The 13,102-nt window shown below is 64.7% G+C and overlaps 1 protein-coding gene across 2 annotated transcripts; it reads right to left on the bottom strand.

Annotated features, from left to right (window-relative positions):
* Positions 1–151: 151 nt before the first annotated feature.
* NAGK (N-acetylglucosamine kinase) lies at positions 152–3,117 on the bottom strand. 2 transcript variants are annotated; one of them, XM_080395801.1, is made up of 10 exons: positions 3,045–3,117; positions 2,556–2,640; positions 2,213–2,311; positions 1,959–2,100; positions 1,742–1,852; positions 1,552–1,664; positions 1,024–1,111; positions 676–773; positions 520–598; positions 152–439 (listed from the first exon to the last, which is right to left on the bottom strand). In XM_080395801.1, the coding sequence occupies exons 1-10, from the start codon at positions 3,071–3,073 to the stop codon at positions 255–257; spliced, it is 1,029 nt and encodes a 342-aa protein (XP_080251927.1). In that variant the 5' UTR covers positions 3,074–3,117; the 3' UTR covers positions 152–254. The 2 variants fall into 2 exon arrangements, with proteins under 2 accessions (XP_080251927.1, XP_080251928.1); XM_080395802.1 differs by lacking the exon at positions 2,556–2,640 and having other exon boundaries at positions 3,045–3,111.
* Between the last annotated feature and the right edge of the window lie 9,985 nt (positions 3,118–13,102).

The raw sequence follows: 13,102 nt of genomic DNA, 5'->3' as shown, positions 1-13,102 counted from the left end.
GCTGCCTGTCCTCCTCGGGCACCGAACAGGAACCTGCCAGGTCCATTTTCAATCCTTTCCAGCCGCTCCACCACAGCTCAGGGCCATGCCAGGGCTGGTTCCTCCCCCTGTGATGGCCGAGCCCCTCACACTGGCACCCAGCCCATTTCCCTTCCAGCAGTGCAACCTTTTTATTGCAAAATTACAAAACGTGTGTGTCCAAACCCCCACCACCACATGCAGAGAGTCTCTCTGTCCCGGAGGGGGGGCTATGACTAGAAGACATGGGTGTAGAAGACATCCACGTTGCCGGTGAAGTCCAAGGGCAGAGCCTGGTCGATGCTCCTGGCGCCCAAGCGGGCCGCCCCCAGTGCTGAGGAACGCTTCAGCTTCAGGAGGCTGAACCGGGAGAAGTGGCTGGGGGCCTCCCCCCGCGCCTGTGCCAGGATGTGGATGAACCCTGGCGGGGGGACATGCAGGGCTGGGGTTACAGGGGACTGCAGGACACCCCCTGCCAGCAGCCCCCATCCCTCTACTCACCTGCCTGCATCCTCTCCCAGCTGTTCCAGACAGAGCCCACGCAGATGATGGGCAGCCCCAGCTCCCCCAGGAACAGGCTCTGGGAGGGGGCAGTGGGTGAGAGGTGGCTCCGGGACCCCCCCAACCTGCCACATCCCCATCCCCGTCAGCTCTCACCGTGTCGATTTTGGGCAGCACGGCAACGACATGGCGAGCCAGGACCTCGCCAGCTTTGTCAAAGATGTGGCAGCACAGTGGGTCCCCAGCCTGGGCACCTGTGGGGCGGGGGGGTGGGACAGGGGCCTGGGACCCCCCCTGCACCCCCCGGGGCTTGCACTCAGCTACCACAAGCCAGGCTGGGCTGCGTGGGGGGGAGTGATGAGGATGGAGGGTGCACAGGGCAGAGATGGGGTCTGGGGAGCTGTGCCAGTGAGGGTGACAGTCGCCAGGCGGGGACCAAGGGTGGGTGGGATGCCCCATCCGGCCCCTTCTACCTGTGCTCCCCTGGGGAAGGGGCTTCCCTACCCTCCGCCAGCTTCTGGCAAAATCCTGCGAACTTGGACTTCTCGAAGGTGCGGTAGAGATGTGTCAGAAGGCCCATCCTGTCAGAGACCTGCAATGCCGGGAGCGGTGGGGAAACCCACTGTTGAGCCCCACATCCCAGCTGTCAGCACTGGGACCCCTCGGGACCCCACCATCCCATCCAGAGCCCCCAGGACCCCAATGTCCCAGCCCAGAGCCCCCAGGAACCCACCATTCCACCTGGAGCCCCTGGGACCGCATCGTCCCAGCCTGGAGCCCCCAGGATGCCAGTAGCCCAGTCCCGAGCCCCTGGGACCCATCATCCCACCCCTGAGCCTCCAGGACCCCAATGTCCACCCAGAGCCCCTGGGACCCCAATGTCCCACCCAGAGCCCCCGGGACCCCACTGTCCTGCCCAGAGCCCTGGGACCCCACCACCCCAGCATGCAGCCTGCAGTATCACCCAGACCCCCCAACCCCGGTGTGCAGCCCAGAGCCCCCCCGCCCCCCGAGGACCACTCCCAGCAGCACCTGGAAGTAGTCAAACATGGCCTGCTTGACGTAGCTGACATCGTGGGGTGGCACCTCCAGGTTGTCCATGCAGTCGAACACCATCTTCACAGCCTGGTGCGCGATCCAGTATGCTGCGGAGGGAAGGTGGAGCTGGCTGAGACCCCCCCCGGTGCCCCCCACCCCCCACCCTCACACCCCCCGGCCTCACCTGAGCCTTCATCACCCATCATGTGTCCCCAGCCACCGCAGCCCGTCTCTGAGCCGTCGGGGTTGATGAGTTTGCAGTTGGAGCCGGTACCTGAGATCAGGACGATGCCACCTGCGGGGTCAGAGCCGGTGGAGGAGAGTGGGACACACGCTGTCACCACCCTGCCCTACACCGGGACGTCCCCTTTGCCATCGCACTGGGGCTGGCTGTCCCTTACCGCGGTCGGTGGCCGTGGCCATGGCCCCAACGGCATCAGTGGTGATGCAGTAGCTCTGGCTGAGGTCGCTTAAGCGCCGGCGCAGCTCCTCCACCAGCTTGGCGATGGCATCCTTCTGGTCACCACCGCTGAGGGACAGCCCCTGCCGCACACCGGGGTTCCCTGTCACCGCCAGGGGGGACACACGGAGCCGCAGCATCCCTGGGGAGGATGCTGGTCCCAGGGGAGTGCGGTGGGGGAGACAGGAGGCTCACCAGCGAGCGGAGGGGGATGTGGGGGTCGATGCCAGCTTTGCTCTTGGCCTCACGGACCATCCGCTCGATCCTCTCCAGGCACTTCTCAGAGCCGATGAGCTGGGATGGGGGACACACACTGAAACCAGCCCCCAACCCCTCCATCCCTGGGGGGTCCCACATGGCCGAAAAAGCTTCGCCACTGGCCTCGAGCTGCCGGCAACACCCCAGCACCTTCTCCAGTGGCTTCATCCCACCCAAGCGCCTCGAGGACAACCTCAGCCAGCCCCCTCCCCCTTATCCTGCCCTCCCCGCGGCCCGTGTCACCCCTCCGGGCTGGGTATGGGGATGTCCCCCAGCTCACCCAATGGTTCGTGCAGGGTCCCTCCACCTCGGCCAGGATCCGGCCATCTCCGGAGACCAGCACCACCCTGGAGTGGGTGCCCCCTCTGCGGGGAGACCAGGGGACACACTGCCACCACTGCCCCGTGTGCCTCCCACCCCCAAAGCGGGCAGGGGGGTGCAGGGGACCCTCGCTCAGCCCAGCACCCCAGCTCTGCAACCCCCCGGGGACCCCCTGCAGCCCCTAACCCAGCCTTCGGGGGTGCTGCGATCAAGATGGGGGGTCCTGGGGTGGCGGCTGCTGAGCTCCCATCCTGCCCCACTGAACTGGGTCCCTGCCCCCCCCCCCGACTCCCCCCCTTCCAGGCTGGGGGGACCCGGGGGGGCAGGGGGGGCTCTGGGAGGGGGAGTCCGGCTGCAGCTCCCCCCCCGGTCTGGGGATAGACGGGGGTCTGGGGACACGGGATGCAGAGCCCCGGGGGGACCCCCCCACCCGTGGGCGGCCCCTCACCCCTCCACGCCGCCGAAGACAGTCGCCATCGGTGCCGGGCCAGGCCTCGCCCGTGGCCACGCCCCTTCCCCGCCTTGGCCCCACCCCTGGCCCTACGCGCCCCGGGTCCCTGTGCCGCCCCGCCAACCCCCGCCCTCCCCGCACCGAGCCCCGGCGCCTGTGGAACGGGGACAGGGGACGAGGGCCCGATCTCCGGGGGCTACGGGGGTCAAGCGTGTCACACCGGATCACGCAGGACGCAGCCCTGAGTGCCCACGCGGGACACAGCTCCACGCACACGCACAGCCCCCCCCCCGTCTCCGGGACACAGCCCCACGTACACGCACAGACACACACACACAGAAGACACACACACACAGACACACACAGACACAGACACACACACACCCACACACACACACCCACCCCCCCACACACACACACCCCGCCACACACACACAGCCCCACGCACACACACAGTCTCTCTCACACACACACACACACACACAGCCCCATGCACATGCAAAGCCCCCCCCGCCCCCCCGGAACACAGCCCCACGCACACAGACCCCCACCCAGGCACACCGTGGGATCTGGATCAGAGCAAAAGGGGGCTCCCACGGGGACCAGCCCCAGCGCGGGGGTCCCCCCCCCAGCCCCCTCAGCCATCACCCTCATCCTGGTGCTGGAGAACAGGTCTGCGGGCCAGGAGCCACTGTAACACCGGGGTCCCCCTCTGCCCCCAGCCCCTGGCGTGGGGGGCCAGGGCCAGTGACTCAGGCCCCCTCACCACGAGAGGAGACCCCTTCCCCCCGTTAGCGCATCGCTCCTGAGCGGGGGCAGCTGTCAGCTCCCATCCGCACAGCGAGTGGCAGAGGCAGCTGAGCCCCCCCCCGGGCGCTGCGGCCCCCACTGTGGGTGACAGAGGGTGATAGCCGCCGTGCCCCGCCAGTGCTCCCATGCAGGGACTGGGGGCAGGGAGGGATGAGGGCGGTGGGGGGAATGGGGGGATGGGGGGACAGGCGGGGGGACAGAGGATGGAGGGGACCAAGGGGAGGGTGAATGGCAAGGACAGACAGTTGGGGAAGGTGCCAGGGATAGAGGGGTAGGTGGATGGACGGATGGGTGGAGGGGTGCAGGAGTGGAGGGATGGACAAACGGATGGAGAAGGCAGAGAGATAGAGGGATGGACAGATGGATGGAGAATATGGAGCAGTAGAGGGATTTACGGATAGACAGAGAAGGTGAAGAAGGTGGAGGGACAGGAATGGGTAGATGGATGGAGAAGATGGAGGGATGGACAGGCAGATGGATGGGCAGATGGATGGATGGATGGATGGAGAAGATGGAGGGATAGAGCATGGACAGATGGACTGATGAATGGAGAAGGTGGAGGGGTGGATAGATAAAAAGGATAGAGGGGTGGATGGCTGACTGGATGGAGGCAGAAGACAGGCAGGCAGATGGGTGTGGATGGATGGATAGAAGGATGCATGGAGGTGAAGAGGCAGATGGATGGAGAAGATGGAGAAGATGAAGAGCTGGATGGCTGAGAAGTTGGATAGATGGACGGATGGATGGATGGCTGGATGGATGGATGGATGGATGGGTGGATGGATGGATGGATGGATAAGGCAGAGGGGCAGATGGGGAAGGCAGAGGTGCAGATGGATGATGAAGATGTATGAATAGAGAAGATAGGAGGGCAATGGATGGATGGATGGATGGATGGATGGATGGGTGGAGAAGACAGAAGGGCAGAGGGATGGGGTGGCTGGAGAGACAGGGAAGGTGGATGGCTGAGCGGATGGATGGGTGGGCGGGTGTATCAGAATGGGAGTAGGTGGGGGAAGATGGGTCAGGTAGGAAGAGGTGTAGGAGGGAGCCCAACAGGGTGGGGATGGCTGGACAGGGATGAGTGGAGGGGAGAGTGGCCCAGCGTGGGCAGGAGGCTAGTTCCAGCCCAGCAGGACACACCAGGCCATCCCACACATGGCCCAGCAGCACTGCTGCTGCCGGGGGTTCCCTGGTCCCGGGGTATCAGGATGGGGACGCCATTGGAGCGGCCAGCCAGAGACTGAAGTCAGCTCTCCCCTCTGCCTGCTGGCTCCAGCCCTTCTGGGGGTCGTCTGTGCCATGGGGCACTGGGTGAGACCTGGGGCTGGGGGTCCCTTCTTCCTAGCAGGGACCCTCCTTCCTAGGGCTGGGGGGTGCCCTGTGGCCATGGGGTGCTGCAGAGGGACATGGTGGGACAGGGACCATGGCCACTCCACTCTGCATGGCTTGGGAGATGAATATGCTTGGGGGCATCCACATCCTTCCCAAGAATATTACACGGTGGGGAACATTGGGGGGCTGTGGCTAGGACCCCCCAAGGCCAACACCAGGTTAAGGGAGCACCAGGGTCACAAGGGAGCCCCCCAAAATGTCCCCAGCTACCCCAAAGATGGGATGGAGACAAGCGGCAGGGGAAGGGTTAAGCTGCAGTGTGTGTGTGTGTGTGTGTGTGTGTGTGTGCAGCCCCTGAGCCCACCGCCCTCATGCCCTCATTAAGTCCTGGTGGCACCAGGCTGTCTGGGGACAGCGGGGACAGGGGACCGGGCCCACTGCCTTTGTCTCAACTTGTGGTAAAGTTTGAGCGGAGCCAGCGGCAGCTGCCGAGGGGCCGGGAGCTGCGGGTGAGTCCGTGGGGTCGTGGCGTGTGTCCCATGAGGCCCGTGGGATGCTGGTGTGTGTCCCATGAGGCCCGTGGGATGGGACATCGATGTCCCCGCGTGGGCTGGATGCCACCCTCAGTGGCAGGGAGCCGGTGGGGTGATGCCGGGAGCACCCCGACTGCATCCCTCCAACTGGCTGGGGGATGGGGACTGGAGGGCAGTGGACCCCAGGACCTCCTGACCCTGTCCCCAAACTTGTCACCTCCCTGGCTGGACCGAAGCCCAGGCACGTGGGAGGTGCGTGTGCCCCACACTGGCTTGGGGTAAGACACGGTGATTTAGGGTTTGCGGGCAAACAGGCAGTCAGTCCCCACCAGTTCCTCCACTGCAGCCCTCCACAGACCCCCAGAAATGGGGTGCAGGAGCCAGGAGTGGTCCAGGGGATACCCTGATGCCAGCGGACCCTGAGCATCCCCGGTGGCTCCATCCCTGAAGCCGCCGTGGGTCTGAGGCGTGGGGAGAGCGAGCGAGGGCACCAGGGTGGAGGGAGGACCTTGGCGTGCGGGGACATGGGCTGAGCCCCGCTTCGTTAGCTCGGGCTCAGCCCTGCTTCGTTAGCTTGCCTGAGCCCACTTCATCAGCTCAAGCATCCCGTGGGTGCCGGGGTCACCCGCTGCTGTGCAGGACCCAGCTCAGGAGGCAGAGGAGGGAGAGGTGGGAGGAAGGCCCCGCCGTGGTGACCGGGAGCTGGTTTATTCTGCTCTGCTGCCCTCGGCGCCAGCATGGAAGTGCCGATCTTGGAGGGGCTGAGATATATTTCGGGGGTCTGGATCCATCCTGCTGCCGGTGGGTTGGGAAATGGTCCACGGTGGTGGGTGGGCTGGGTGCAGTGCTGAGCTGGGGTCCGGAGCCAGCACTGGGTTTGTCCCAGGGACACTCTGCGTGGAGGAAGAGGCTGGTGAGCGGCGAAATGGGGCTCGGGGCAGTGGTGGGATGGGGTCAGTGGCTGCAGAGGGGCTGGATGCTGTGCTGTGGCCAGGCAGTCCTTGGGATCGGATTTGAGGTGACCTGGGAGCACCCACCCTGAGCAGCTGACTCCTCGAACCTGTTCCCATCCCGGCACAGTGGTGCCAGGGCTTCAGTGCCTCCCGGTGTGGTCTGGCACAGCACAGGGCCACCTCTGTGCCACCGGCACCAGGAGCAGTGGGACGAGGCGCCGGCCAGGAGAGCTCTGGGAGCGCAGAGCCCCGGACATGCTGGTGAAGCGGGCCCTGTCCGTCTGTCCTTCCTTGCGCCCGGCCACCTTCCCCTGGCTCCGTAACCCCGCTCCCTTCCCAGAGGTGCCGTCTGTGCGGTAAGTTCTGTATCTGTGCATTCCCACAGAGTCCATCCATCTGTCCATCTGTCCATTTGTCCTCCCATCCATCCCTCCATCCTCCATTCCTCGGTCCCTCCATCCTTCCACTGCTACATCTCTCCATCCCTCCCTCCATCCATCCTTCTGCCCCTCCATCATTCCGCCCCTCCATCCCTCCATTCCTCTGTCCCTCCATCCTCCCACCCCTACATGCCTACATCCCTCCCTCCATCCCTCCATCCCTCCATGCCTCCATACTTCTGCCCCTCCATCCCTCCCTCCATACTTCTGCCCCTCCATCCCTCCATCCTCCCATCCTTCTGCGCCTCCATCATTCCACCCCTCCATCCCTCCATCCTTCCATCCTTCTGCGCCTCCATCATTCCACCCCTGCATCCCTCCATTCCTCCTTCCATCCATCCCTCCATCCATCCCTTCATCCCTCCATCCATCCCTCCATTCCTCCATCCCTCCACCCTTCCACCCCTCCATCCCTCCATTCTTACAGAGCTCCATCCCTCCACCCTTCCACCCCTCCCTCCCTCCAATGCCCCACATGTTTCCAGCCCCGCTGCCTGCCCAGGGGACAGGCTCATGGCAAGCTGTCACAACCGCAGGACTGTGGCTGCGCTCTGCCACCTTCCACCCAGACACCTGCAGGGGGGACATGGAGGTGACCACTGGAAGGGCACGGGCACAGGCCATGGCAGGGGCCATGGGGAAGGGTCCGAGCTTGAGCAGCCGCTGTGGGGCTGTGGCACCGGGGACACCCAGGGTGGCCCCCATGGCACTGGGGGGCTGCCGCATGTTTTGAGGAGCAGCGGCAGCTCCGAGGGCTGGGGCTGAGCACAGCGATGTGCTCCTGACATTTCCACCTGGGAATGTCACCCATGTCCATTGCCCACAGAGCCCACCCTGACTCTGTGCACCACGCTCCCACCTTCCCCGGTCAGCTGCGGTGGGGTGGGGACAGGGATGGGGACAGAGACAGGACAGGGACAGGGATGCAGATGGAATGGGGATGGGGAGGGTGGTGGTGACCGGGATAGGGAGAGGGATAAAGATGGGGTTAAGACGGGGGTGGGGATTGGGACAGGGGCAGGGATGGGGAAGGGGATGGGGACAAGGACAGGGTTGGGGACAGGGACAGATCCTGGCTCCCCCCATGCATGGGGAGATGCCCTTCAACAACCTGATGCTGAGTGGGTGACCATCACCAGCAGGCCGGACCCCCACCCCCTGTCCTACACCAGACCCCCCTCCCGCCCTCCAAGCACTTTTGCCAGCTTAGCATTTCCCACGCTGATGCCCCCCCCTCCAGCCCCAGCTCAGCCCCGGCACGGGGGTCCTGGTGCTGGGTGGGGGGATCTGGACCATGGAGCTGCTTCGCAAGAGGCAGCGCGTTAGCGGGGGCAGAGGGCGGCTGAGCTGCTGGACGCCGCTCATTAAAGCTGATCTGTGCCTCGCTAATTGATATTATTACAGGGCAAGGCTGGGGAGCGGCAGGGGCAGGATCCCCCGGGACAGGGGCACCCCGAGGCCACCCTGGGGCTGGGGGCCTTTGAAGCACCATTTACCACCTTCCCACATCCCCGTGCCTCAGTTTCCCCATCTGTAGGAGGGGCACGCGCGTGCACGGGGACACACGCGTGGGAAGGCGTGCGCTCACACGGCGGGGGGCTGCACGTGGCTGCCTACACACACACGGCCCCCGCCTGTGCGTCAGCCCCCAGGGATGGCGGGGGGACGGGACTGTCTGCGGGGCCCCCCCCGTGTCCCCCCGTGTCCCCTGGCTGGCTGGTGGGCAGGTGGCTCCCGGCGTGGCCACGCTGGCCGGCGGCAAAGGCGCACGCCTGACCTAGTTAGCTCCCACTCCGGCAGCCGGCGGGGCTGGGCTCTGAAAATGAGTTAATAAACTCCAAAGGAGGGATTTTTCCGGCTCCCAGGAGGGATGTAAAGCCGGGCTGGCGTCACCCGGCTGGCGTCACCAAGCTGGTGTCATCGTGCTGCCCACAGCCTCCCCGGGCATGGCACTGCTGGCTGAGCCACTGAGGTGGTGGCAGCTGGGGGTCCCACAGTGCTGGGGGGGAACGGGACAGGACACAGCCCTGCACCCTGCTTCCCAGGGCAGAGCTGGTCTCCGTGCACCCGTGGGGGTCTGTGCTGGGCATCTCCTGGTGCTGAGCCCTGAGTCGGTGGCAGGAGCGAAGTCTCAGAGTGTGATGCTGGGGTGCAGGAGGGTGTCCCCTAAAAAAGCCCCTCCTTGCCTTGATGGGTGCAACACCAGTGTGGGATGGGCAGGGGGGTGCTCAACCCCATACTAGCCACCTGAGAATCCCCACCCCCTCACCATGGCAGGGAACGCCCACCATCTGGCGTGGCAGGGGGGGATTTGAGGGACAATCCAGGAGATGAGAGCCCACGGGTGATGCCGGCTCTGCCACCTCCGGCTTTGCATCACCATGCAGACTGGCATGGGTGCCTGGGCACCTAGGCTGGGTGCTCATCGTGATCAGGGGCTCAGGCAGACCCCGACCCAGCTAATCCCCTGCTGGCCCCAAGCCCCTGGCCCCCCGCCGCCCCAGCAGTCATGGGCCAGGGTCACCAATGGGGATTTATGGTCGTCGGTGGGCCCCTGGTCCTCCCACAGCCCCTGTGACCATGGGGAGGAAGCCCAGGTTGTCCCCTTGCTCCCCCCAGATCCCACGGCCTGGAGCAGGGCAGAACCCCCCTGCCTGCCCCACTCATGAGGGTGCCGTGGGCTGTGGAGGGGGCAAGGGGGTGCCGTGGGGATGCTGTGGGGTGCTGCATCGGCACCCTGCCACTCGAGTGCTGGTGTGCTGGGTAGATGCTAGGGTGCTGGATGGGTGCTGATGGGTCAGATGGGTGCTGGTGTGCTGGGTGGGTGCTGGTGGGCCAGATGTGTGCCAGTGTGCTGGACGGGTGCTTATGGGTCAGATGGATGCTGGTCGGTGCTGGTGTGTGCTGGATGGATGCTGGTGGGTCAAATAGGTGCTGGTGTGCTGGATGGGTGCTGGTGCACAGCTGTGCCACGTGGGTGCTGGCATGCAGTGGGACACTGCGTGTGCAGCGCGATGCTGTGCATGCAGTGGGATGCCATGCGTGTGCCCTGGGGTCACAGCGCTGCAGGCCACACTGCCCCCAGGGCACTGGCACCCCCTACCTGCTGCGTGGGGCATTCATGGGTGCTGGTGTGTGCAGGATGAGCCCCAGCACCCCTTGCCCCCATGGGGGGCTCCGTAGGAAGGAGGGGACCCGAGGCAGAGCTGGGGGGTGATGATGCCCCAGCACTGTGCCCATGTCCCCGCACCGAGGGCTGCCAGCCCCAGGGCCAGGCTCAGCAGTGTCACCAGTGGGGCACCCACTGCGTGGGTGTCCTGGGTGCCCTGCAGAGAAGCCACTCCAGGAGCTTCCTGTTGTGTGTCCCTGCCAGCTGGGAAACTAGAGGGCAGTCCAAGCTCGGGAGAGCCTGGGTTGGTAAGTGGCTGCTGAACACCCCGCCAAGGGGAGACAGGACCCCCAAAACCCAGCTGGAGGCAAAAGGCAGGCACGGACACTCCACAAGTGAAGGGGAGAGGGGCAGGAGATGGAGCAGAGAGGGCTGTGAGGGATAAGGAGCATCCCAGGGCCAGGGGAGCACCCCAAATCCAGGTGGGAACATCAAAGCCTCCCCCAGAGCCAGGGAAGCACCACAAATCTGCATGGGAACCTTAAGGCCAGAGGAGCACCCCAAATCCAGTGAGAATCCCAGGGCCAGAGGAGCACCTGAAATCCAGGTGAGCATCCCAAATCCAGGTGGGCACCCCAAGGCTGGGGGAGCACCCCAAGCCACAGATGCTTTCACCACCAGGGAGCTGGGGATCATGGGGCATTGGGAGCTGGGGCCATGGTGGGCGGCCCCTTGCACTCCCCAAGTGGTGGCTGAAGTCTCCTCCTGGGGGTCCCTGAGGCACAGCACCCCACAGCACACAGCCAGGGTAGTGGTCCCTGGGCCGTCTCACCAGCCCTGCCAGGCTTTTGGCCACCTCCTCTGCCCCTGTGGGGTCCCTCTGGGAGGAACCACCATGGACTGGGGACCTTGGTGGCACTGCATGGGACCTGTATGGGGCAGGAGCATGGGGGGTCCTCCTGTACTGCCCCATGGGGACACACTGGGCTCCCTTAGAACCCCATGGGGTCACGCTGGGCTCTCCTAGAACCCCATGGGGACACAGTGGGCTCCTCTAGAACTCCACAGGGATGTGCTAGGCTCCCCTAGATCCCCACATTAACGTGCTGGGTTCCCCTAGAATGCCATGAGGGTGGCTAGACTCCCCTAGAACCCCACAGGGACATGCTCAGCTCGCTGCCACCACATGGGGATGCGCTCAGCTCCCTGCCACCCCACAGGGACCTGCTGGGCTCAGCTGGGGTGCGCTGGATTGATGCTGGGGGGGGGGAGCCAGTTCACAGGTGGCTGGGGTCGGTATATCACACTGGTACCTATAGCTTCCATACCTCCCCATCCCACCGGCACTCCTAACGCTGCTCCTACCTCACCCCACTGCCTCTCCCCTCCCTGAGATGCAGTGATCGGGGGTGTGGGGTGCCCCCCACCCGGGGGTGCCCCCAGCGCCAGCCGCTGAGCGGAGCTGAGCTGACAGGCTCACATGGCACAGTCCCCAACTGCGTTGCATTCACAGTTCGGGGAGCATGTCAAGGCTAAGGGGAGCTGACAGAAAAACCTTTACTGGAACAAACGGGAATATAGTATCAGGCAAGGCTGACCGGAGCGTGAACCACAGCCCAACACGGAGCAAATTAGCATCAACCAAAATAGCAGGCAGCTCCGGCCGCTGATGTGCGAAGTACCAAATGCAACTGGCCTGTCAGGCTGCATCAGGGCAGGGATGCATAAGGAATGGGGCTTGGCCCCGCGCAGCCGCTGCCCCCCTTCCTGCCTGCCCCCCACCAGACCCGGGGGGCGGCGGTGGGGTGTGGGAGGCATCCTGGTGTGGGGAGGTGTGAGGATGGCAAAGGCAAAACCCATGCCTGGGGAGCTGGGGGGGCTGGGAGAACACCACCAGTGGGGATTTGTGGGGCTTGGGGGGGTGAAATCCCATCCATGGGGATGTGTGGGGTTGGGGAGCAAATCCCACCCATGGGATTGTGTGGGGCTTGGGTGGCTGAAATCCCATCCATGGGGATGCCCAGTATTTGGGGGGCAAAATACCCTCCGTGGGGCTGTGTGGGGCTTGGGGGGACAAAATCCCATCCGTGGGGGTGCATGAGGCTTGGGGGGTGAAATCCCATCTGTGGGGTTACTCAGGAATTGGGGGGCAAAATCTCCTCCATGGGGATGCTTGGGACTAGGGGGTGGCAGACAGGATCCATGGGGTTCCTCGGCGGAGGACCCCCCACCCTGATCCACGAGGATGAAAAGGGTCTGGTGGGGAGCGAGGAAACCCTGATCCCTGGGGATGCCCAGGGATGCCGGGTGGCCAGGGGAGCGGGAATCGGGGTGCCCTGTGCCACACGGGCAGGGAGCGGGGAGGCAGAGAAGGAGGTGGGGGGGTGCGGGGGTGTGGGAAGCAGCAAAAAGCTCTGTCAAATACATAAAGAGCTCGTAAAGAGAAGGGAAAAAGCCGGTCGCGCCTCCTCCTGGGGTGCTCTCGCACATTACTCGTGCTTGGGTGCCCCAGCAGTGCGGGCAGGGGAGGCAGCTCCCAGCAGGGCATGGAGATGAACTTGGCAGCCATTTTGTTGTTGCATTGAACTGGGGAAAAAAAGGGAGGAAAGAAAAAAAAAACACTCAAAAAATTAGCCCCCACGCAGCCGAGCCCCACAGATAGTGTGGGGCCGTGCCCACCCACCCGCTGCAGCACGAAGAGGGGCCCAAAGGCCCTTGCTGGGGTCCCACAGGATCCCCAGGGCCTGTCCAGGCCAGATCCTGCACCCTGGGGTCGGCAGCATGGAGACTGAGCGCTAAGCATCCCCCGAGGCTGCAGGCTCCAGGACAGGGACGTGGTGGCTCTGGGGACCCTGGTGCCAGTGGGATGGGAAAT

The sequence above is a fragment of the Falco punctatus genome (assembly GCF_963210335.1).
Source record: "Falco punctatus genome assembly, chromosome: 1".
NCBI classification, from domain to species: Eukaryota; Metazoa; Chordata; class Aves; order Falconiformes; family Falconidae; genus Falco; species Falco punctatus.
Note: the sequence above shows the minus strand (reverse complement) of the source record. Positions and strands in the feature narration are given on the sequence as shown.

Bases quoted from the DNA above. Each gene is read 5' to 3' on its own strand.
- NAGK (XM_080395801.1), bottom strand. From the start codon at position 3,073: ATGGCGACTGTCTTCGGCGGCGTGGAGGG. The intron at 1,853-1,958 runs GTAAGGGACAGC...CTGACCCCGCAG, and splicing joins GGCCACGGCCACCGACCGCG to GTGGCATCGTCCTGATCTCA. The intron at 1,665-1,741 runs GTGAGGCCGGGG...TTCCCTCCGCAG, and splicing joins GATGGGTGATGAAGGCTCAG to CATACTGGATCGCGCACCAG.